A 25,704-nucleotide genomic window follows, 5' to 3' on the forward strand; every position below is an offset into this window, starting at 1 on the left:
CAGCCCTTTTCCTATGCCTTTTTCCCACAAGGTACCGAATGTGAGCCTGTGGTCGCACACTCTTGGTAATTATGATGATCTGTGCCTGTCCACACGGCCTACACCTGCCACACATGCATTTGGAAAACTTTTTTACGATCTCCCTTTAATGTTTCTCTTTCAGAACTCTTTCACCGCTTTTATATGCTATTTGCACAAGGCTAAACACAGCCTAGACACATTATAATTACTATGAGAGCCAAGCACTTTCAAAATGAGTGAGCACCCTGGTTGTATCTTTGAAATATTAAAGTTAAAAGTTTTAACTCCCAAGGGGCAGGAATTTAAATAATTAATTTAAAATGACTATGTCATTTTCTTCTATGGCATCAAAAAGTTAGTCTATATTTTTGGAGATGCCCATTAAGCAGATGAGTACATCAAGCCTTGAAACAGCTTTGTGCCATGTAGGATGTGCCATGAGCCAAAGGCAGATCTTAAAGAGGGCAATAGTGCTCTGTCTTCCTCTGCTAAAATTTACCCAGCCTACTTAATCACAGAGCTTAAGACAATTCTGTAGGATGTACTTGTCTAGAAATTAACCTCTACAGAAGTTTATCTAATTCTAACTTCAGTCCTTATTATGTTTGGTTGGGGCGCTCTGAAATGCTTTCAAGAACCAAGGAGACTTTAGAAATAGTAAGTGCAATGACTGTGTCATTGATGGGTTAAAATTAAAGTTTAACTCTAAAAGTGATGAAGCTGAAGTTGGTAGTAAAAGCATTCCCGGTTAGTATGATAACATTAACAGCGGCGGTGATTCACTGTGTCCCAGAGCTTCCGTGACTTCCCGAGCTCCAGTCGGGGCAAATGTGTGACAAGCAACTGTTCCGTGGAATTAGGGAGCTTGTTTTATGTGCGGCTGAGTGACAGCTGACAAGTGCTGATTTCCCATTCTTCCTGCAGGAGGGTCACACTTTGAAATAATTTTCTTGTAGAACAAAGGTTTCTCTAAGAAGAATTTCACACTCACAAATTACAGAAAGGACCCACAGTCTAGCTCTAATGAATCAGTGCCTCTTCTTAAAGCATCTAAGTTATTTTTCAGATTTTATTATATACAGCTATTCAAGAATATGTTTGTCCAGCATGTAAGATGATTCCTAGTACTAAAGTAAAAATCTAGTTCGGGGTAAGAAAATAAATTAAACATACGAGGTTTGCTATTTAATATTCTTTAGAAGTAAAAAGAAGTGCATATTTTCAAGGGGTATTTTTAACCTCAGTGATCTGAACTCTGTCAAAACTGTTGGTCACATTTTCTTTCAGTAAATAGTGGTGATTGACAGTTTTCAAGCTTTCTGGGCTCTGGAGCCTAAGTGAATAAATAGTCTCTTTCTTATAAGTGATACTCATTAGCAGCCACTGCCGGTTTTCTTTCATGCTCCAGCTTTCTGAATCTTTCCTTTAACACTGTCTGGCATGCCTTTTTAGGAAAATGTGGATCTTTTAGAGATCTGAGCTGTAAAAAAAGAAGATGAAGAAGATAGTGTCCCAACAAGCCGGTAGCGTGATTCTTAGGTCAGACAGGCCAGTGTGGACAGCTGCTTATTGTTGTGGCTGTGGTTTGGGGTTTTTTGCAAGGAGAAATAATAGAACACAGAACACACATTTTATAAGATTATTTATAGTAGTCACCCAAAGGATGATATACAAAAGAGTGCGGGAAATCTGTCCACACACTAAAGACCAAAGAATCCAGCCGAGGGCCTGGATCCCACGGTTATGTCCTGCATGAGTCCAGCTGAAGACCTAGAGCCCATAATAATGCTTCCCACGAATCCAACTGAAGGCCTAGAGCCCACGACAATGTCTCATGCAGGCCTGTTTCGTGGATCTGTGCTGGAAGGCCCAAAGGTCAGTGGTGGAAGCTAGGAAGTCTGTGTCAGCGGGATGAAGGATCTGAGCTAGCAGGCTGAGGGACCTGCACTGGAGCCAGGAAGCGATGCTCAATGTAAGAACCAGAGCTCCCCTGAAAAGTACCACAGCCATCCTCAGCAACAGTGAAGTCCTGAGACTGAGCAGTGCACCATCTTCCCCTCTGGAGCCAGGAAGCGATGCTCAAAGTGAGGAACAGAGCTTCCCCAAAATGAACCATCGCCATTCTCAGTGACAACAAGGTCCCGAGCTCCTTGGAAGATGAGAACAGCCAAGTTCATCGGGAAAGCCAGCATGACAAGCTCCTCCAAGAGAACCAACAGCTCCTTACAGCTTCTCAGCAGCTTCCAACAGGCTCCCAACAGCTTCTACCAGCTCCCAACAGCCTTCCTTCTTTTGCTCCAGTTCTGTCTCCTATGCTGCTGGCAGCAACCCTCAGGTGGGCCTCCCACACCCAGCACCACACTTATTAAGTTCAGCTGGGTGTTACAAATTGACCACCAGTTGTCAACCCACCACACTTACCTTACACAGAATATATTACTTGAATCAGCCCGCTTGCCTGAAGTGCATACTTTAAAATCCCAGCCAGTATAATTGCATTTAATTCAGTAAACTGTAAAAGAAATTTGGTAATGCACATATTATTTATTTTAACTTAGGCTACTATGTAATATAAACAAATTTCCAAACATCATGTTGTACATAAACATAATTTTATCAGTTAAAACATTAAAATCTAATAAAAATGTCAAACACTATTAGTCAAGACGCGTGAAGTTAAACCATGGACTGTGTCACTACTACCTGCTAGATTACAGACCAGGGGGTGCTAAGATTACAGACCAGAACTGCTAAGATTACAGACCAAGGGGTGCAAGTGTTGGTAGAGATGAAGAATAACGGGGAAGCTCACACATGGCTGCTGGGACCCCAAACAGAGCTGCTCTGGGAAAGAGTTGCAGTTTCTGGTGAGTCAAACCTGCCCTGGCTGTGTTTGTGTCATATGGATGGCATGACTAGGTAATTCCAGTCCTGGGTTTCTACCTAAGAGAGCTAAGAACAGAGGTCCGTGCAAAGACTCGTACACAAATCTTCATAATATATTCATGACATTCCCAAGTTGTACGCAGCTTAACCATATTATAATGGAGGAGTGGATCAACAAATTGTGGCGTATTCATATATCGGAGTATCACTTGGCAATAAAAAGGAGTGAACTATTGATATGTGCAAAAGCATCAGGTGATCTCAAAACCTTGGGCTGCGTGATTAGGCTAGACAGAGGAGACCACAAACTACGATTCTGTTTGTGTGACATTTTGAAAGAGGCAGAGCTGTGGGGACAGAAGCCAGGAGATGAAACTGAAGGGAGGGCATTGCCTGCAGGCTGGCAGGAGGGAGCTTTGGGGATGCTGGAAATGTGTTGCATCTCGATGGTAGTAGGGATTGCATGACTATGTATTTTGGTAAAACTTCTCAAATTATATACTTTAAAAAGGGTCAGCTCTATTGTATGTTAACTGTACCCCAAGAATTCTGATTAACCAAAAAAAAAAAAAAAAAAAGTGAAGTAGAGACTAATGTAGAGGCGTTTACACTAGTGTGCTCTGAGAAAATACGAATTTTTTGAAAATCAGAATCACCGTGTTGTGAAGGTAGGCCTGACTGCTGAAGGGAAGCTTGAAATCAAGGGCGCAATAGAAAAAGGTAACTTAGGGGTGCTTATCCTCAAGAAGCCAAATATCTCTTGAAACTGTTGGGCTGCTGCTTGTGAGCTATCCTCCTGGAGTCCCTGAAATTGTTACTATGATAAGAAGCCTTGAAAACGTACACAGTTAGTACAGATCTCTTCTATCCATTCGTGGACTAAAGCAAAGCAGACGCTCAGAGCGCTAAGGGTCCAGCTCTGCCCGCCGCCAGCCGCTGGCAGCAGAGACCACATGCATTTCCTTCCGGGTCTGCTTTGGCAGCCTGGGCCAGCGCAGCAGGGGTTTGCTGTCTCAAAGTTGTGTATTAAGCCTTGCAAACGTGTTACATTCACTAAATCCCGTAAACACTGAGGCACTGGCCATGTTAGTGCTGTGGAGAAGGAGCTGTGATTGTACTGGAAGTGACAGTGATAATTTAAAGAACAAAAGGAAAAGAAAGCAGCAGGAAAGTGATGACTGCAGCTGTTGGAGTAGGAACGGCTGGGCAGCGGGAAGGATCTGAAGAATGGGCGGGGAGATGTTGAAAAAAGATGTAGCCACCAGTTGTCAAGAAGCAGGAAAAATAGATGGACAGAATGGGAGAAGCCCCACACTGCAGCTGTGGGCTGGAGAAAGCTCAGTCATTAGACACTCCTGCACCCGGGGTTAATTCGGGAGTGGGGCGTCTGCTCCTGAACTTGGAGGCTTGGAGCCTTTGGTTTGGTTGAAGTGCTGCTAATGAAACCTGAACCAGCCTCGCACTCGGCACGGTCAGCTTGGAGCCCCTTGGAATTTGCAGAACATCAAAGCAAGGGCTGAAGCAGCTGTTGCTACCATGGCATCCAAGAAATCCCTTATGGCCCTGCTGAGCTCATGGAGGGCGGGGCTTCTGCCCTGACATATGGCACTGTCTTTGGAATGGTGTGATTTTGAAGAAACAGTCCTGTCTTCTACACAGTGGTAGAATGTATACAGGTTCTAGAAATTTTCGTCTCTCCTGGTTTGTTTATTAAATTGAAAGAGATCAGCAGTGGAACCATCTTAGGAGTTCCGTCTGCACATGATGGAGCAGGACTCTGTCCCCACTGTACCCCAGGGACCAGGTGAACTTTAGAGCAGCCCCTGTAAAAGTGGGTGCACAGCCATCCCTTGAGATCATGGTGTGCCATCGATGGTGTTTATGAGCATTTTTATTTTAAACACTTGAGCTTCAAAGGCAAGCACCAACCTTGTGATAAGAAATGCAAGGTTCCCGACAGAACACAACTGGGAAGAAGGCAGACTTCGGTCAGTGTGTCTGAGGGGCCTGTCATCAGTCATAGTCACTCACTTCGGCATCATATTGTGTGTTTTTAATTACAAAGGAAAATGAAATTGTAGAACACGAACGAACAGCTGGCAATACATAGTTCAATATTAACACCTAATTAAGGATTAGACATATTCTAATTAAGAATTTGGGGATGTTTCTTGTCTTTCTGGTACTGAAATCCCTCAGCCCCAACACCCTATGCCCCTCATGGCAGCTCAGTCTATTGTGACTTTTAGTAATCAGCTTTTTATTAAAATAAGAGACTGCGGTATAAATTTTAGCAACTGGGCTAAATAGGTATTAACAGGCCCTGGGATCCAACCACAATTTGTAACATCGTTCCTTTGGGAAAATGGATTCTAAGTGTCCAATAACTACCTTACAAATAGACTTTTGAATCATAGTTCATTTGAGAATAAGGAACTGTTTGTTATAGTAATACCTTCCATCAGCTGGCGGGAGAACTGCACAGAAGGGACCTATATTCCTCCACACGTGTGTGGTGAGCCCGGCCAGTCTGGGTTTGATCAAAGATTATTGCTGAGTGGGCATGGAACGTGTAGGAATTAAAACGAAAGCAGAGGCTGGGGGCAGGTCAGGGGCGGAGTTGGAAGGGTGGGTCTCCAGAGGGTTTAGTGGTAGCAGAGGTTTTCAATCTCCAGTGCAAAAGAGGGATTCTCAGCAGACCCAGTGAGGAAAGACTGGGGTGGAACATCAAGCTGATGGCAAAAAGGCCATGATAGAAGCAGAGAGAAGAATTGAGAACCCATCATTTTAAAGGAAAGTGTCATGTGATGTTTACGGGGAAGGTGGACGTCCACTAGAAAGGGCCCTCCAACCCATCAGTGACCTCTCCTACATATTATAAGGAAATGTTTAGAACCAAGACTTAAACCAATTCATATGTGAGCCCAGCACACGTACTGAGCACCTGCCGTGGGTTAGCATGAACAGAGGCGGGCAAAGGGAGTTTCTGCTTTTATCAGATTTACAACTTAACACAATTCCAGCCAACCGCAGGCATGAGCCAAGACAGGCCGGGCTGTCGCAGTGGTGATGTATGCATTCTGCTCATAGGAGAATATTAGGTTTGCCTTTTGCCTTTTTTCATCCTTAATTTTGTGTATTTGTCACCTTGAATGTATTGTAAGGCTTATGAGGGCAGACTACATGAAATACATATGCTCGGTATTTTATTACCAGTGGAGCAAGCTTGCTGCAATAACTGTATCTGGGGTGGCTGGTTAAAGTAAGTGGGGCTGATGTAAGGACTTCAGCGAACTAACATGTGGCTGCTTAATGTTTTGCTTAAGAAAACTATTAATGTTCCGTACTGTGAGAAAATCCCTGGTCAGCAGAATATCGATGTGAGTTTTTTATTGGTATAGTGTAACTTAGTGATATTTGGCTGTCCCATCGCAAAGGGGGCAGGTGGCCACCATACACACAGACTGCAGGTCAAATGGCCAGGGTACCGCTCAGCCCCACAAACACCCAGCTCCTGCAGGCCTTGCCCAGCCTCCTGCCACTGCGCCTTAGTGTACGGAGGGACTGCTGTGGTTGGCGCGTGTCCCCCAAAGCTTACATGTTGGAACCCTAGTCCCTAATGCTGGTGTGGGGCCTAATGAGTGGTTATTAGGCCATGAAGACCCCATTCTCGTGAATGGACTAATGCCAATTGTAGAATCATAGTTCATTTGAGCTTCAAGTGTGATCTCTTGTTCTGTCTTTCTCTTCCTTTGCCCTGTTATTGTCCGGTGGCACTGCAGGAAGGCCCTCACCAGATGCCAGCCCCTTAATCTTGCAGTCCCCAGCCTCCGGAGCCATGCCAGCAAATTTCTGTCCATTATAAATGTCCCAGACCCAGGGCTTCTGTGATAGTAGCACAAACCAGATCAAGACAGCCGTCTTCTCCCACATTTCTGTCCTGTGCTGTGTGTGCACCTGTAACAGGAGTTGCTACCTCATGTTATTCCAGACGCCGACCGTGACAGCAAGCATTGCGTTCACCCTGACTTTGCGTTTTCTGTTGCTGGAGAGCCAAGCCATGTCCTTTTGCCCAAGTGTCCGTGATGGCAAGAATAGGACCGCATTGCCAGTACCATTCACTGCCTTTGCCTTTGCTCCAGCTGTTGCAGCAACATACCATTTCCTCTGTGGCTGCAGCAGTAGAAATGTATTGTCCATGGTTTTGAGGGCTGGACATCCAGACCAAGGTGCGGTCATTTCTAGACTCCTTGCTGTGTCCTCTCGTGTTGGGGGAGAGAGAAGCAGACAAGGAGAGACGACTCTTTCCTGTCTCACAAGAACACTAACCCCACCATGAGGGCTCCACCTTCATAACCGAAACACCTCCCAAAGACCACACATTCTAATACCAGTACACTGGGGTTAGGGTTTCTACAGAAGAAGGGAGGTATGGCTCATGTAGCACATTTTGTCGCTCAATTTGAAAGCACAACTTGGTGGGACCCGCGTTTCCCAAGCTGTGGGAGGCTGTGAGGGAGTAGGAGGCTCTCGGGAAGAGTGGCCACAAACGTTTCCCTGTGGTCATCCCCCACCCCTGCTTAAAAATCCAGCTGCCTTTTGAGTTCCTCCCTACGTTTCTACAGGGTGGGGATTGTACATCTCAGGAACGTAGCTTTCTCAGTCTTTACACCTTTACTGGGCTTGTGCTACTATAACCGAACACCACAAAGTAGGTCATTTATAAACAATAGGAGCTCATTTGGCTCACAGTTCTGGAGGCTGGGATGTCCAAGGTGAGGGAGAGGGCCTTGGTGCTATGCCATCCATGGGAGCAGGGCAGGGTGAGGGGAGAGAGAGCCAGCTCACCCCACAGAACAGGCATGACCCTGGCTTTACCTCACACCTACTCCAAAGATAATGGCATCGGCCATCCATGAGGGCAGAGCCCTCCTTGATTTAATCACCCTTCCTGGGCCCCACCTCGCAGTGATGCTATATTGGTGATGATGTTTCCAACAAGGGAACTTTGGGGACACATTAAAACCACAGGACCCCATTTCTGATGCTCAAGGATCCCCAGAATACAGACTATCCTTGTGCGTGCTATGGAACTATCCCCAGTAGAGAAGGTGGCCTTTCTGATATGATTCTGTGGATCTTCACTTGTGCCAGGCGTGCTTTAAAAAATATAACAGCAACCACAAAGAAACACGGGCATGGTCTCTCTCGGGGGCTTTTATTCCTTGACGTTTTCCCCTTTGGATCCACGCTTCTGTCCACGGCGGAAGTAAACGGGCGAAAAGCAGTGGGGTAGACCGAGTGCTGCTGCCGCATCAGGGTGGTCTGTCGGCCAAATCTGCACCCCCAGCTCCACCCCTGAGTGACATATTTCTCAGGAGACTTCTCTGTCCTCAACTCACTGACCCCTAGCAGAGTTGTCCAAACCTGTCTGAGTTCCCAGTGAGACAGACAGTTACTGACTGTCAAGGTGGGATTTCTCTAAGCGGGAGGAATTTCTTGCCTCCAAATTTTAAAAGGCAGGTGGTTTTTACAGATAAGCGTAGATGTGTCTAGGATGTTCGTTTGGTATTTGTAACTACATAAGTAACAATGAGAACAATAACCTTGTCTTCATTTTTAATAAAAGCCAATGTAACTTTACTCAGTGCATTGTTCTATTCATTGTTCATCTACTATTATATCTACAAAAAGCATTATCAACGAGGCATTCATATGTAGAAGTAGAATGTATGCGTATTTAATTTCTTAATAATTGCATTTATTGGTGCAATTTAGATATGCACAATGATCACATTCTTTTGTGGGGAATTTGCACCTGCACATGATGTATCTTAGTTCCTCTTTTCTTCCCATTCCCCTCTCCTCTCTTCAATCCCTCCTCCCCCGTTATTTACAAATCTTTATTTTCCATTTTAATCCTTTTTTCCCTCAGTTTTTCTTTCCCTTTCTAGCCCCTCACCCAATTCCCTTTCCCTTTGAATAATTACTTCCTTTTTCACAATATCTGTTACACATTTTGGTTCTTATTTACACTGTAAGTTTCTCATACCAGAGAGACAGTGTGATATTTACACATACGTGTCCAATTTATTTCACTTAGGAGGATGGTCTCAAGGTCCATCCATTCAGCTATAAATGTCTCAAACTTATCCTTGATGGCTGAGTAGTACTCCATTGTATAAAAAGACATTCTCTTTTACCCATTCCTCAATTGATGGGTATTTGGGTTGTTTCTAAGATTTTGCTGTTATAAACTATGCTGCTATGAGTTGCATATATATTACTGTGATATACATGCTTTTAATTCCTTTGGAAAGATACCAAGAAGGGGAATAGCTGAGTCAAATGGTCCCTCTAGTTCTAGTGTTTCGAGGACTCTCTGCACTGATTTCCACAGTGGTTGAACCAGTCTGCACTCCCACCAGCAGTGGAGAAGGGCTCCTTTTTCCCCACAGCCTCTCCAGCATTTGCTACTGGTTAATTTCTTAATGGTAGCCCTTCTCTCTGGAGTGAGATATAATCTCAGAGTTGTGTTAACTTGCATCTCTCAGATGATCAGTGATGTTGAACATTTTCTCATGTATTTATTTGCCATTTGTACATCTTCTGAGAAGTGTCTGTTCATCTCTGATGCCCATTTTTGGGTTGGGTCTTTAAATTTGGGGGGTCCAATTTTTTCAATTCTTTATATCTAATAGATATTAGTCCCAGCTGGGGATATAGCCCAGTGGCACAGCACCTGCCTGGCAAGCACAAGGTCCTGAGTTTGATCCCCAGTAACAAACAAACAACAAAAAAGAACTCTTTCCTCAACTTTAGAGTTTAGTCCTTTGTCTAATGTCAACAACTGGTTAAAATTTTTTTTGCCCTCTCTGTGGGTTGTTTTGTCACTTTGTTGGTGATTTCTTTAATACCGGAAGTCAATCCTTCCTTTCTCCCTCTCTCCCTCCTCCCTCCCTCCTTACCCTCCTTCCTCACTCCTTTCCTTCTGTCTTTCCATTCTTTTTGTAGTATGCTACTATACCGATGCCTTCTCACGGAGCTGCATTCCCAGACATTTTTTTTATTATGAGACAGGGTTTCACTACATCATTACGTTTCCCAGGCTAGGCCCACGCTCATCTTTCTGCCTCAGCCTCTCACAGTGCTGAGATGACAGGCATGTGTCACCACACGCAGTTAACACAGGTGATTCCTAATGAATAAATAGTGAGAGGGAAAAGAATTGATCAAGCCTAAGCGCCTGACACTGATTAGCTCGTTTGTTCATGACAACACGCTCTGAAGTATCTTTAGCTCCATTTATGCATCAGAGGTTAAGCAGCTTGCGCAGGGTCATAGAGGAAATAGTGGAAAGTTAGGACGGATCTCAGGTGGTCTGGCCACAGCACCGGGCTCTAGACCGCATCCGTCTTAATTATACCTCCTGCGTTTTCAAAAGTTTCTTGTTGAGGATAAAAACTGAGCAGGGAGATGACGCAAACTGTTTTCCACTTTGCAAGAGCGCCTCGTCTTCATCTTAAGTAGAGGGAGAAAGGTTGCTGCTCATTGAACACTTGGCTATAAGACCACAGTTGATGTAATCATTGGATAAATTGCATGTTAATGTAACCTAATAACCGAAGGACAATCATCTGGACGACACTTTGCATGAACTTTTCTGCCTCCTGATATGGATAAACTGGGGTTTTTTTATGAGCCAACACTGCATTCTTACATTTGAGCTAGATATCCTATTTATAGGTAGCCATTCCTGGGGAAGATGCAGATGTCACTTTATTTTAATCTTGAGTGCTGTTATGGTTTAATTCCACCTGACAACAGATGCTACACCAAGGTACTTGCTTAGGCTGGTAGCAATGTCTTTGGCAGTTAGATATTTTCTATAACATGTGAAGTTGATGAGCTCCTTTTTATTCTGATCATACATGGAGAGAATGCTTTAATCTGAAGATCTCAGCAGGAGTAGAAATGAATCCCCTTTGTGTTGATTTTATATCTCTTGGTATCTTTGGATGCTTTAAAAATTACCCTATGGAAGGGCTGGGGATTTAGCTCAGCGGCAAAGCGCCTGCTTGGCAAGCACAAGGCCGTGAGTTCGGTTCCCGGTACCAGAGAAAAACCAAAAAAATAAATAAATAAATAAAAATTACCCTATGGAAACCGAAGACAAGCTGGTGTTTGCCCTTGAAGTTCCTGTGACACTACTTTTCCCCAAAAAGCACATTATGTTCCCTATTCCAGGTGAACCAAACATAATGTGTGCGTGCAGTGGGAAGGGAGAGAGAAAGGCAGCCTTTAGGTCCTTGGCAGTTAAACTTCCGGGGGAGAATCGCTGGGTGCACTAGGTCAGCCATGGACCCCAACCGTGAGCCCCAGCTGGACACAGTTACTGGGTATGTCAGGTGGATCTCACTAGGAGGACGTTTTCCCCATGAAACCATCGCAGCGTTCCAGGGAGCTGCAATGCGTGAGTGCCCTGGATTTGACTCTTTGCCTATTTCACCTTACAGTGGGCGTGTTTGCCTGTCACGCAGCTGCTTTGGATTCGGCTTTGCGTTTGCGGTAGTAAGCCACAAAGCCGCCAACCGTCCTCTCTGCTTTCGTTTCAGGCGACACGGGCAGCCATCACCCAGCACTGCGCGGACCTGGGGAATCTGCTGGGCAAGGAGAACGACGTGGCCCTCATCATAGACGGCCACACCCTGAAGTACGCGCTGTCCTTCGAGGTCCGCAGGAGCTTCCTGGACCTGGCGCTCTCCTGTAAAGCCGTCATATGCTGCAGGTGGGGTGGCGCCGGTTGTCTGTGCTGCCGCGCCTATGTCCCGTGTTTCCGTGAAAGAGATCAATGCGTGGGAATTCTTGGCTTCCAGTTTTGTATTTTAAAATGAAGCACTAAGCAAAAATAGGATTTTTTTTTTTTTTTGCCTGGCGCTTCACAGATTTTGTGGAGGGCACTTTGTGGCTTTTACGTCTTGGTTTGGTTTGCTGTCTTCTGAGAGACAAAAGCAGTGGAGCCAAGGCTTCCTGCAGTACCCACAGTGGGGAGTAGACTTCAAACACGCTGCCTCAGGCTAAAGTGAGCCGCTACCAGGGTCTTACCTAGGTGGCCGTTGTCCCGGCGTCTGAGCTGGCTTCTGAGACCTGGAGGCTCTGGTGCTTGTTCCCTGATGCCTCCTGGGCATTCTTTTCCATTAAGGAGGAGCTTTGATTGCGTCCCACTTTCTATGTTAGGTTCCAACCAGAAGTCTCTGTTCCTTCTTCATGGAGTCTGAGAGGGTGTTCATAGGACATCGTTACATTCTATTGACCACTGGCTCCCGTTCTGATACGGATTTGAAAGTCAGACAGAATTATAAAGAAAATTTGTTCCTGCAAAGACGAGTGGCCACTAAAGGCCAAGAACACGAGCGTAGCCAGAAGGTCGGAAGAGTGGTGGGGAAATTCTTTGTTGCCTTCGTAGTTTTCCCTGGGGGGTGTCAATGGTGTGAAGTTTCTGAGTGGGCGGGAACTTGGGATCTATGAGCTCCTCAACACTGAGGGTTGTCTGTCCCACCTCGGGGCCTGCAGTCATCCTGAGTGGTCACTCCTCCCCACAGCCACCGCGTTGGTCAAGGAGCCTCCCTGCGTGCTGGCAGACAGAAATAAACAGAAAGATCATAGGGAGGTCCGGTGAACTGTGTTTCAAAGCGAACATGCTCAAACCTTATAAAGTTTTTCAAAGGGGAATCAAAATGCAACCGTCTGGATTTTCCAGGGCGAGCCAGGAATGCCTTCAGGCTTTATGGGAACATATTCTTCTGTTGCCAGGTGTTTGATACTACAGAAAAACATCTTTTCTCCTCTTGCTTTGGCTGTGTTCTTGGTGTTTTGTGTGTGATACAAGGCTGTGCCTAAAATCACCGTGAGTAGTTCACTCTGCAATTGGCACAGAAAGAGGAAATTTCAAATTAAATACTGTGTCTGCAAAATACAAGCATTAATTGGAAAAGCGAATCTGGGAAGGTGACTGTTTTCCTGTTCTCAGGAATGTTTCTTGGCTGATTTCATACTTAAGATGAAAAAAAAATCAACATGTACTTAAAAGAAAAGCACTCATACACTTCGTGTGTACTTTCTGCTCAGTGAGTGTTTAAACGTAAGCTAAATTTAATATGTGGCTTCAAACACAAGCTCAACCTTATCATTTTTCATATTTACAACGTAGGAGTTGTAAGAGTTACCCCTTTCTCTAATCACAAGGAAAAAACTTTAAATTTCTGTGAAGTAATTATACATTTTCATATCGATATTGATTCAGAAGTCCGTGAATGCCATATAAAAATGGATAAGTATCTTTAAACTGAAGCAGGATTTCAGGCAGTAGAAAGGGGAACAGTGTAAGAATTTATGAAGTGTTTTGCTGAAGTTAGGATCAAATAGTTTTTCTAATTATTCACTGCTGTCCTCAAATATTTTCTGTGTAGTTAAAATTGTAGAAAGAGGGCTGGTGATATAGCTCAGTGGCACAGCACCTGCCCGGCAAACACAAGGTCCTGAATTTGAGTGCTAGTATAAAAAAATCATAGAAAGATTGTAATGGAGTCGGTAAAATAGTTACCAGGTAGTACTCTCCCGAAGTTTACTGCTGTAGGTGGCGGGGATTTCGGCATAGTAATTCTTCAGGTGTTAACTGGTCGAGCTAAGATTTTGATTATGGGCTTGGTGTTTGCATTGTACATTCTTAGGTGCCATGAGAGAGCAAAGGGAAAAGACATGCTCTTTGCCCATAAGTGTAAATACCAAATAAGTGTGTTATAGTATTGGCCTTCTTTGCATTTTGTGTATGTCCAAGTGCCTAGGAATGAGGTCCTCAGTGAGGCCAATGTACCTGAGTGTCTTCTTGCCATATGCAGTAGACTCTTCTAGTTCCTTTTTTGATTTCCAGTTCCTTTCAGTATTTGCTGTTGATGGCTTCTCCCTTGACGGGTTCTCTTGGTGGGCATCCCTGTTTTACCATGTTCTTTACAGGCTTTGACAGCTTCTGGTATGTTGTTTTCACAAGTTTTACTTCGGACCCTGTCATGTTCTCACTTCATGTCTTCTCTTTATGTTTTCCATCTGTTCCTACAGCCTTGTCCATCTTATACATTAGTGATTCTTAATACCGCCTTGACACAGAATCTTTGGAGAACTTCCCAAAAGCTATTTCTCCCAAAAAGTTGAATATAAGGTACCATATGACCAAATAATTGCATTCCTACATATGTACCTCTGCCCAAATTAAAAACAGGTACTCAGGATAATATTTGGACACGCATATGGTATAGCAAAAGGTAGAAAAAAATCCAATGTTCATCAATTCATAAATTGCTAAATAAAATGCAGCATACCCATAGGATGGAATAACATTCGGTTGTAAAAAGGAGGGCAGTAGATTTACATATTACAATATGGATGAACGTAGAAAGCCCTCTTAGTGAAAGATACCAGTCACAAAAAAGGCCACATCTTGTCTGGTTTGATTCAAATAAAATATTCATAACAGAGAAGTCCATCGAGCCAGAGAGCAGGGGCTGGAAATGAGGCATGCTTGCTTAAGGGGGGCAGGAGTTCCTTTGGCGGCTGATAAAATGGTGTGGAACCGGATGCAGGAGATGGACGTGCAGCGTTGTGATACCAAGTGCCCCTAAGTGTTTCGCTTTTAATGATCAATTTTAGGTCATGTGAACTTTACTTTCAAAATAAACAAATGTATAAAATAATTCAACTATTTAACTGAAATTTTGTTGAATTAAAAAAATAAAATATTTGAATGAAATATATTGGTCAAATGAAAATAAATAAAAGATTGATTCCCAGGCCCTTCCCTGGAACAATTCAATCAGAACTCTCAGAACCTTAGAAACACAGTCGAGTCTGATGAACAGTTGGGGTTGGGGACAGTGACCCCCCAGCTGGTTTCCCGTGGTGGCGCCTCAGTTGCACTCCATATCCATAGGTCCGTGTGTGTCCAGGACTTCTACAGGGCCACATTCAAGGGACACCTGAAATTCAAAATGTATCTGCAGAATTTATCACAGGCCTCTGCCTGCCTCTCTTCTGTGTGTTCACAGGTCTTGGGTGTCCACCGTCCTGTGGATGCTCTACTGTCCTGAGATGGCAGAACCTTTCGATGGCATCAGTCACCATGACTTTATAGGAAGGGACCTTAGGAGACCAAGCCAGATAAGCAGATTATTACATTGACTTCAAAACTTCCAGTCTTTTCATTGATTGATCCTTGATATGTATCATCTCTGTTTTTATCTAAAAGGAAGTATAGGTTTCAAGAAATTATCTTGCCCTTACCCATGGCATCAGCTGGTAATGGAAGCATTAGCATTTCGTCCTAGAGCCCAGTAATGCCAGGACCCGTACTTACCTAGCTGGCTGCGTCAGCTGATCCAGTCCTGTTGATGCTGCAATTCATAGGGAAGTTTCTGCTTTTGCCCTGTTTTTCAGTCTAAACGGTATGTTTAGACCCATTTGGCATTAAATCTTAGAGGATTTGTTATTCTCCAAATGGGATAAAAGTCATGTAGAAAATGTGTAAAGCATTTTCAGTAAGTACAAGAAAGAGTTCTCTGTTTTCTCTTCCCCTCTTTCTCATTTTTCCTTTTTCTTTGAGCCTCTTTATTTTTGTCAAAATGGAGATAAATTTTGTAACACAGACTATGGGGGCAGGGGTTGACCTCTTGAGAATATTCAGAAATCTTAAGCCACTGTGTCTCGTCAGGAAAAGAGTCATGAAAGGCTCATCAGAGTCCCCCACGTGAGGAAGCTGGCGACGGCCCCGCCACCGACCCTGCACTTCCAGATGATGCTGGTGGCCCCAAGTGCCGCCTCACTAGTGGACATGATTTACAGCTCTGCCTCCCAGGGCAGAAGATGGAGTAGGAGGAAAACGCCACAGCAGGGATTTCCACTGGGTGTGCAAATTAAGGCTTGCAGAAGGCATCATTTATTTTCTCAGATGTGTTTAGACTTGTGTCTCTCAAGGTAGATTCAAAGATAAACATGCAAAAACTTATGATGCTGTGAAAGTAAAGACATTAAGAGAAAAAGGCAGTGGGCTCGGTGGATGCTTTATAAAAGCTTTGGGGTTTATATTCCTAACTCTAGGAATGATTTATCTTTCTTGTAAAAAAAAATTAGAAAATACAGATAAGAAGAACGAAAATGACATTCACAGTGCTACCAACTCATGATTTGCTTTAAGAACTGATGTTAAAATGTAGATCTTTCTGGAAATTTTTTAATCGGAAGGGGTGTCATATTGGTCACAAGGTGCAAGTCAAAACATTATAAACAGTTTCTGTCAAATAATGTTTTGCAAAGCTGTTCTATTGTAGGAAAAAATAATGAGTTTAATCCATTTCTAGTTGATGGATATAAATCATCGGGTTGATGATTTTTTAATTGTAAATAGTATTGTGAAGAAGGTTTTCATGGCTGACTCTTTATAAAGACACTTGATGATTTCCATAAAATAATAGGGAATTCACAGGGAAGCAACAAAGAAGTGTGCAGGCTACGGTCACACCACCCTGAACGCGCCCGATCTCGTCTGGTCTGGGGAGCTGAGCAGGGTCGGGCCTGGTTAGTACTTGGATGGGAGAACAAACATGTGTGCCATCTGGCTGTATTTTTCATTAGAGATGTAAAGGCAGTGGACTTAGAGTAAGTCAGAGATGGTCAGCCGCTTGTCCCCACTGGGACAAACCTGTTTCCCTCAATTTAGTAGTGGAGTTTGTACTCTGACCCCAGCTTTGGATGGTTAGCCTTGCCAAGAAGGAAGCAGCTGAGAGATTATTTGATGATAGGTAGATAGATAGATAGATAGATAGATAGATAGATAGATAGATATAGAAGATAGATATGAGATGTAAAAGATGCAGTAAATATTTAAAAAGTTTTATTCCAATAAAAGACATATCGCCATTAATTCGGCTCAGAATATCCCCCATTACTTTGAACATACTTGTCTCATTATTCATGCTACTTTCTGAGGCCTCTCTGGAAGTCCGTTTGTCATGAGTGTCTTTGTGAGGTATCATCAAAAATACGGTGGACGTTACTGCCAAGTGCCGGAAAGGCGGGTCTTAAAAACACCGTGGTGCGTCCTTGTCTACCTTACTCACTGGGCCTGGCGCTGTGAGACGCTGACTCTTTCCCAAAGTGAGAACGACCGTGAAAGGGAAGTGATCTGAGCAGCCACAACCGTGGACTACAGACCCTCGTGAAAGAGCACTCACGGAACTGCTTCAGAAAGTGGCAGGCACAGCAGGGTCAGTGTGTTTGAAGGGAGAGGAAGTATTTTGAGGGGGATTAACAGCATTGTATCTTGTATTGTAATAAAGTTTCAAAAATTTAAACACATACCGTATTTTTTATCAGTCCTTGTATATGAAAGCAGAACCTCCCCCCAGTATAGAAAAGTCAGCGCAGACTGCCTTACTAAGCAGAATGCCCAGCATTTAACATGCCAACGGCACCTCATTGCCATGGCTGGCCACTTCGCTACCGCGTTCTGGAAGCACTCGGCCAGCCCACGACATCCTATGCGTCCGCCAGTCGATCTCTGGCCCACCTCATGTAGAAAGGAATGGGCTCCTCCAGTTTGGTCTCTTCCCCAGCCCTGTCAGCATTATTGCTTGTCTCCTAAGAAGATAAAATACTTGGTTGGGGAAGATTTAGGTTATTTGATAAGATTGTGGGCAGTGTGGGTAGGGGGCCAAGCTACGAGCTTGTACCTGCCCAAGGAGCCATGAGGATGAACATAAAGAGACACAAAATAAGCTAAAATGTGGGGGTCGGGGCTCTTGACTCCCTCCAACAAAGAGCCACAAGTGACTCGCAGACCTTGGCTTTATTCACTCAGACACGGCACAAGCAATCAGAGCAAAGCAGGATTCATCTCTGTCCCACCGTCCAGGGTATGTAGCTGAGTGAACAACAGGATTTCAGCTGCATTAGTTTTTCCTGCAGCGTATCAGCGCGCACTCCTGCTGCCTTGCTCCCTAGTGCTCACAGCAGAGGCCGGTGAGGGCTTAATCTTCCTATCTGGTCTCCCGCGAATGTGTACTGTAAAACTGAGCGTATAGGAAGTTCTTCTGTAAGAAAGTCTGCTGAGTAGTCAGCCTGAAAAGAGAGATCTACCATGGGGTATTTAGCAATAGGGCTTCGTCTTTAATATCCGCCATGTGTTTGGGAACACAATGCTTAGAAACATTCGGGGGAGGTTCTAAAATTGTCATAGCGTTTTTTTCTGAATGATTCTGAAACATGATTGACGTGGCAGAAATCCCCTCCCCCGGGTGGCCGCCACGGTAGTGGCAGGTAGCTCAGTGACAGACTGGACAATAGCCGCCGCGCAGACCTTCCCTCTTTCGGAGAAGTTGGAAAATTGTGGTAATAGGGTCTGCCTGAGTCCCATCCATCCGCTCTACTTTTCAGCACACCGGGACCTGTGTGAGATGCCAGAAGAGCTCCCAGACACGTCACTTTTCACCTTTGTTCCTGTGTTTTCTCTCCCTGCCGGTTTTCATGAATGATTCATTCCCCGGTGCATGTCATTCTTGACAACACTGCTTGCCAAACGAAACAGGGTGATCTGAGGCCAGACTGTGGTGCAGAAGTCTGAAGCAGAAGCTCATATTTGGCATTTGTCCTGCTAGAAAAGCAAACTAGAAAAAAAAAAGAGTCAAGAACAGAGGCTAATTAAACATGTGGAATATGTCATGAATATTTATGCCCCCAAGGCTTGCCTTGTGGAGGTATTTGTACATAAAGTGTTTTTTCCTCTCTTTCCTATGAAGTCGTTCAGAATGTGTTTCATTAATATAAGAAAGTGTCATGTTAACTTCCACTAGGAAAAAAAAATTCCCCTTCACCTGACAACGCTAACACCCTTCTGACTGAGAGGATGCAAAGTAGTTCTTACATTAATTGGTCCCAAGGAAAATTACGTTTTTCATTTTCCTGATCGTACATCTGACACTGTACCTCATTTATCAGCTTCTGAAGTGTCGGTGCTTCTCCCGTGCTGATTTTCACAGCCAGGTTCCTCCTGTGACTTTGCAAACCCAGAAGCGGTGGGTCCGGTCTGAGCAGGAGAAGCAGCCAGCAGCGTGTAGCTGGGCCTCTGTATGCATAGCCTGCTCCTCTCTGCTTTATGCCTCTCTGATCCACTTTCTTACGTAGCTTTGGAGAGGAAACAAACAAGACAGAAACATCTCAATTTCTTATTTCCCAGAATTCTTGGTACTCTAATTTTGTCCCATTTAAAGCCACAAGTGAGCTCTCCGTGACTGGCCTCGTCAGACTGATGGAGCTCACTAAAGTTGCCAGCTTTTGGAGGCCTGTGCTCAGCTTGAGTTTTATGATTGGTGGTATCTAAACTTTACCACCATTGTCATCGGCAGAGCTCCACAGAGTCAGCAGAGACCGAGGTTGCCCGCTGAATGACTTGGTTTCTGTTGGTGCTTGTTAAGCCGTTGACTGAGCTGTATTCCAGGACTGAAGCTCTCTAGTGGCCTTGGGTCTGACAGGCCTGCAAATGAGAGACAGACAGAGAGACAGAGAGACAAACAGACAGCCGCCCTCCAGTCCCATCAAATTCTTGACACCTGGGGCATCAGAGAAAAACAGCAGGCATCTTTTCTTTTTCTAAGCAAGTATTCATACTGATGTCTTTCACCACACGGACCCACCAATCATTAAACACCAAAGTAAATACACCCGCTCAAAGATAATCCTTTCACAAATATACAAGCGCCAAGTTAAAACCATCTGTCAATCGTTTGCGCATTTTTCCTGACTTTTATTTGTTTTAATGGATGGGTGTTGTTTGAAGATATTAGCATTTAAGAAATTAAAAGCCCTATGTTATCACAATATTTTGCCCTTTTACAGATACTTGAACCTTATGTCCTTATTTTCTCCTTAAAACCATAATGAATATATATTTCAGTTTTATCCTGAAACAGAAAAAGATAGGAAGAGAATGAAAGTTTCTACGTAGAGACCTGAACAGAGCATGTGCGTGTACAGTTAGAGTCTATGTTTTTCTAAACCATAGCGGTTCACGTCAATATAAGAATTTAGAATTATCAAACATAGGAGAAATAAATATAAGATTAACATTGAAGAGGATGAAACATTTTTAAAAGGGAAAAAGTAAATGGTAAATGATGTTTATTTTTCCTTTATAATTGATGCACAATATTTTTATGTCTTTACGTGGGATTATATAATAGTCTGATGCATGTGTATGCAGTACAGTATACAATAAGTCAAGTAACAAGCATTTCTGTCTTATTTTTCTGTCTTGGGAACATGCAGAAACTTTTTTCTTGTTATTTTGAAATATAGCTAAGTTGTTATAGGCTATAGTTACCCTACTATACCACAGAATACAAGGGCAAGGGGTATGCTCAGTGGTAGAGCTTTTACCATCATGCATAAGGCCCTGGGTTCCATCCCCAGCATTGCTAGTAATAACAACAGTAATAACTAAAAGTAGAATGCTTGAGCTAACTCCTCCTGTCTAACTGTATTCTGATAACCTTCATCAGCCTTGTCTTTGCCCTGCCTCACCCTTTCTAGTCTCTAGTGATCACTATTTTACTGTCTTCTTCTGTGGAATTGATGTTTTCAGTTACCCCAGGTGAGTAAGAGCATACGCATTTGTCGTCTGTGTTAGCTTATTTTACTTAACATGATGCCCTCCATCTCCATCCACATTGTGGCAAACAGTAGGATTTCAGCCTTTTTCATCAGTGCATAATACTTCATTATGTGTGTCTGCGGTGTTTTTTTTTATCCACTCATCCTTCCATAAGCACCTTGGTTGATTTCATATCTTGGCTGTTGTGAGTACAGTAGTACTACAGTGAATAAGGGAATGCAGATATCTCCTTGATATGATTTCATTTCCTTTGGGTACATAGTAGTGAGATGGCTACATCATACAATGAATCAGATTCCATGTCTTCCATAGTGGTTGTGCCACTTCATAGCCCTATCAGCAGTATGTGAGAGTTTCTCTTTTTCCAAATCTTCACCCGCATTCATTCTTTTTTCCTTGGTATATGTTTGCAGAATATAATAACTACATGCCTTTTGGAGAACTGATCCGTGTATACTATGGTACCTCGGTTCATGAACTTAATTCTTTGCACAATCCTGGTCAGAAACCAGATGGGATGAGAATGGAATCAAATTCAGAGGTTAGACTCAGTGGTGACCTTACCTGGAGATCTGATTTCATTCTCATCCAGTTTGGCTTGCCTCTGGAATCCTGGCATTAAGTTCATGAGCTGAGTTACCACTATGTATGTAAAGTGTACATTTGTATAATGTATATTTATGACCTTGGTCATATTCAGCATTTGTCCTTTGTTGTCCTTTTGATAACAGCTGCAATAGCTGCTCTAACTGGAGTGAGAGGATGTCTTGCTCTGTTAATGTACTTTAATGATACTGAGGACCTGAATTTACATTCTGGATACCTGTGATTGGATATACACACATGCAAAACTACCTTTAGGAAGATTAAACAACGATTGTATCAGGGCTGGCACTGAGCCTTCATGAGATTATGAGATCTCTGTGGTCAGTGAAGTTAGAGAAACAAGCCGGGAGTTCTCAGTGGTCCTGGATTTCAAACCGCTGCCACGAGTTGAAACTGAGATTCCATCGCCCGATGTCTGGCATCTGCATTTCAGATGGCCCCAAGCTGAAGATTTCTTTGGTTAAGCGTCCCTTGAGTTCAGATAATGTCGTGGAGAAGGAGAGGCCCAAGATGGCTGGCCAAGCAGCTATGGCCGGAAACCTCTGAAACCGTGAACCAAAGTAAGCCTTTCCTCCTTGTAAGCTGGTCATCTCAGATGTTTTGTCATGGAGATGAAAAAATAACTCAGAGTCTAAGTCCAGAGTCCAGCACTAAAGACTTTATTCTAAAGATCAAGGTGGGTTGAGGTACTCACAGTGGATCAGGGAAGGTCACATGGGTCAGAAGAAGGTCAAAGGAGGCCTTGATTATACTGCAGGTTAGTGACAATGAAGACCTCAACTTGGGTGCAGCTGCCTGTGTCTCTGGCACAGTGGGGGAGGGGGAGGGAGGAAAGAAACCCCGCGATGAATTGTGTACTGCAGACGCGTACTAATTAAAGTAAAGAGGTTTTAAAAAGTGGGACTGAACTTGCAGCTTCTCTGGAACGCACTGACCCTCACTGACAGTCACGGGGCAGCTGGAATCAGCGTCGCAGTACCCGGCCCAAGGGGTCGGAGCTGGGCAGGCCAGCGCGGGGCTGGGCTGAGAGGCAACGTAAGACAGGCCTGCTGGAGGAGCTCTGGGGGAGGATGAGGGCCAGCGTGGCGAGGTGCTGCCTAATCCCCAGCAGCTGCTGGGTGCTCAGTGCGGGTGCAGAGGGGGACCGGCCAGTCTGCACTCTCCCAGATGGCGAGGCGGCCCATTTGTCTGCTGTTGTGGAACTTGCCTCCACCGTTACTTTATGACTAGCCTTTAGGAAATGCCTGCATGGGGTTCGAGTGTGCTGCCGCGCGGGAGGGAAAGAAGAGAAAAATAAAAACTCAGGTGTATGGGCTGCATCCTGGACCAACTTGTTTTGCTCCAGTCAAATGTGTTTTCTAGACTGCAGTTGACTTCAAGTTTGCGAACCAGGCTGGTTCAGGCAGTTGCTCGTTAGAAAAGGGCTCTTGGTTTGCATAGAACCAGGAGGGTTTTCGTCTTCCAGGTGCTGAGGTAGTCCTATTCTAGGGACACACAGGGGTCAGGGGGAAAAGTCCAGGAAGCTGAAAGATTCTCCCATGAGCCCATCCCTCTGGGAAGGTGACCAAGAGGCAGGGCTTTGGGTGAGGTCAGACTTTGAATATCTTTGCTGAGTAATTAGCCTGTTTGGTGTAGGATCCACATGCAGCTAATGGCAAGACATCCTTTGGTCTCAGCTGAGGGCCCAGATACACGTGTAAAGAATATCAGTGGTTCTGCTAGTGCTTAGCACAAGACAAAAGACTCAATGACAACAAGCCAGACCGTAAGTTTAGGGGTCCATCCTGCTCAGGCTAATTAATAAACATCCTCGCTGTAGTTATTTTTAATCAGCTGGAGTTGCCTTAATAAACCCCGCTTTTAGTATGTAAGAGGACTGAAAAGGTGCTCTTGGGGAGTGGGTTGATGGGTGAGGAGAATGACGCAAGTAGGAGATAGCAGCCTTAGAAACATTTCTCTACAAAATACACACAGGAATTCTTTATGTTTTAAGCCATGCTATTCCAACAAAGATAAGTTGCTTCATCTGAGCAAAACAAAAGTAAGAAATAGCCTCATGGAGCTAACAGCCTATAGCATTTAGGTTTACTATGCCACATCTTCCATTAAAATTATCCTAAGATTAACTTGATTTATTTTGTCTTAGTACAAGTTTAGCAATTTAATCTTTGAAAATATAGCTGGTGCTTATTGTATAGAATTCCCTCCCTTCTCAAAATGATGTACGCCTCTCTGTGACTACATTTCTGGCTTTGTTGGACCACTCCGTATTTCAGTTTTGACATCTACTTGAAAAAGCAGAAATTGTTTCTTTTTTCAACTTGAAAGGATTTTTAGCATTCAGCGTAGCAAATTTCATTCTTCTAAATAACGCTGTTTCTGATAACGTGAGAGGCACATTTCATTGGGTTAGAAATTTTTGCCAGTTTATATACAGTATACTGTTCAAATTTATTTTTACACATGTACAGAAAGATACTGATTTAGAAAGAGTTTATATCAGCTTGCTTTTCAAAATCTTCAAGTCAATCAGCATTATTCTCAGTACTTTGGCTTTTGTGTATATTATATGAACAAAACCAAAAATGTGTCACTGCCCTGGACTGAGGCTCTTCGACAAGATTTTTAAAAAGTTCAACCTGAATCTAGCAGTTCTGAGTGAGTCAGAAGTTTTTCGTGTTTACAAGCTAGTACTTTTCCTGTGACTCTTTTGCAAGTTCAGGTCTCCAAGGGACCGTTTCCAATGTAGAGCGCGTTGGGTTTCATGATAATTTTGAAATCTGACTGCAGATGTGAGTATTGAGGGGGTGCTGCTGGACGCCATGGTCTGGGTCCTGGGGATTTGACAGTTACCGTGGTAAGATGTGCACACCCTGCTCCTTCCTGGCATCGGGGTCTGGAAGATGAAATAGACACTAAAAATCACATGGCTCGTACGAGTATGAATTTGATGTCTGGTTTCTTGTATTTCAGTATGTAGATGCCGAAATTCAGATTCCACTGGCCTTGGGTCATGGAATCCTTACATTTAGTAGCTTCACCAGTCTGACCCTGACTGCTTTGCCTGACTTGATCACCATTTTTTAAGCCTGGCACTTGGTGTGCAGAGAATAGCTGTCTGCCTCTGGTGGAAAAACCTTCTGGTGACTTCCCACCTCTTACACAGTGAAATTCAGAGGTGCTGCTCCTTGCCTTCCGCGCCCGCCTTCATGACCTGGACCTCCGGCTGTGCAGCTGGCTTCTCACTGGGGGCTGTCTAGGTCATAGCCCGGCGCTGCATGCACACAGGCTCCTTGCAGTCCCTGCTCACAGCGCCCTCCTCAGCCGGGCTGCTGCGGGTGCCCTGGCTGTGTGAGTGCCGCTCTCCTTCATGTAGGTGCGTGAGAGTACCGCGCTCCACCTGCCCTACTGTGTGTCTGCCCAACTGTTGTTGTTTGTCTCCACCACGGAAGGTCAGTCTCAGCAGAGCAGCGAGTTTGTCTCTTTTGTGCCCCGTTTCTTCCTCATCAACCAAAATCACATCCCACACGCAGGGAGTGCTGCGTAAAAGCAGTGCAGTACTGGGGAGGGAGGGAGCAGCGTTGGCGGTGCAATAACCTCCTGCTCCCTGACTGTCCTGGAGGCGGCTAGCCCCCAGCTCAGCCACGGTTGCTGAAATTATCCGGAGAACAGTGACGATTGTAACCTTGACCGTGAACATGACTATAGTGTCTGACTCAGCCTTCTCCTCAGCTTCTCCCTTTTCCCGCTCTGAGCTCTCACGTAGCTGCCTTGATGTTCACGTTCTGGGAAGCCTCCAAGCAGGAAATTGACACTGCGGGACGAAGAAGTAAAAAGAGCCTGGAGGAACCAGAAAGTCCTTTGCATGTGGACTGGCACGTGATTCTGAGTGTTAGAATCTCTGCTTGGACGCTAGAGACAGAAAAAGAAGTTAACAAGGAATTTGGGTCAGTGCTTCCTTAGAAGCCTGGGTGCCTTGTTTTGTCCCTCTCCCCATTCTTATGCCACTTTTGGGGGAGGGTTCTGGGAATCGAACTCAGGACCTCACACTTGCCAGGCAGGTGCTGTGCCGCTGAGCTATACCCCTGGTGCCTCTTATGCCACTTCTTAAGGGTGAAATTGGTTTCATTTATAGATAATACCATTGAACTATATTGTAAATCAGTTAATTTAGGGTGACCATTTATTGAGCAGCTACTGTGTGTGTGGGTTGGCAGCAGTAAAACAACATGAGGCTGGAGAAGCAAGTGGAAGCCACATCTCTCAGGTGTGTAAGTCTGGCTGGAAGGTAGGGTTGATCCACAGCTTGATACATCGTGTCAGACCTTTGGGGAATTTTAATCAATGAGTGATGCAGTCAGATGTATTTAATTTTAGTAACAGCTTTATTGAAATATGTTTTATGTACCATGTAATTCACACCCCTGAAGTATAGAACTTATTTTTAGAGTATTCAGAAAGCTATGAACATTGTTCTT

General features: G+C 44.2%; 1 protein-coding gene across 4 annotated transcripts in view; it reads left to right on the forward strand.

The window, feature by feature from the left end:
* The window catches only part of LOC102024131 (phospholipid-transporting ATPase IB), a gene marked incomplete at its 5' end in the record, with an annotated part of 454,403 nt that overhangs the window by 152,533 nt on the left and 276,166 nt on the right, over positions 1–25,704 (forward strand). For all 4 annotated transcript variants that reach the window (XM_005406335.2, XM_013505503.1, XM_013505504.1 and 1 more), the window contains 1 exon segment: positions 11,523–11,695. In XM_005406335.2, the coding sequence (XP_005406392.2) occupies positions 11,523–11,695 (173 nt within the window).

This window comes from Chinchilla lanigera, unplaced genomic scaffold, assembly GCF_000276665.1.
Source record: "Chinchilla lanigera isolate Chin_1 unplaced genomic scaffold, ChiLan1.0 scaffold00096, whole genome shotgun sequence".
NCBI classification, from domain to species: Eukaryota; Metazoa; Chordata; class Mammalia; order Rodentia; family Chinchillidae; genus Chinchilla; species Chinchilla lanigera.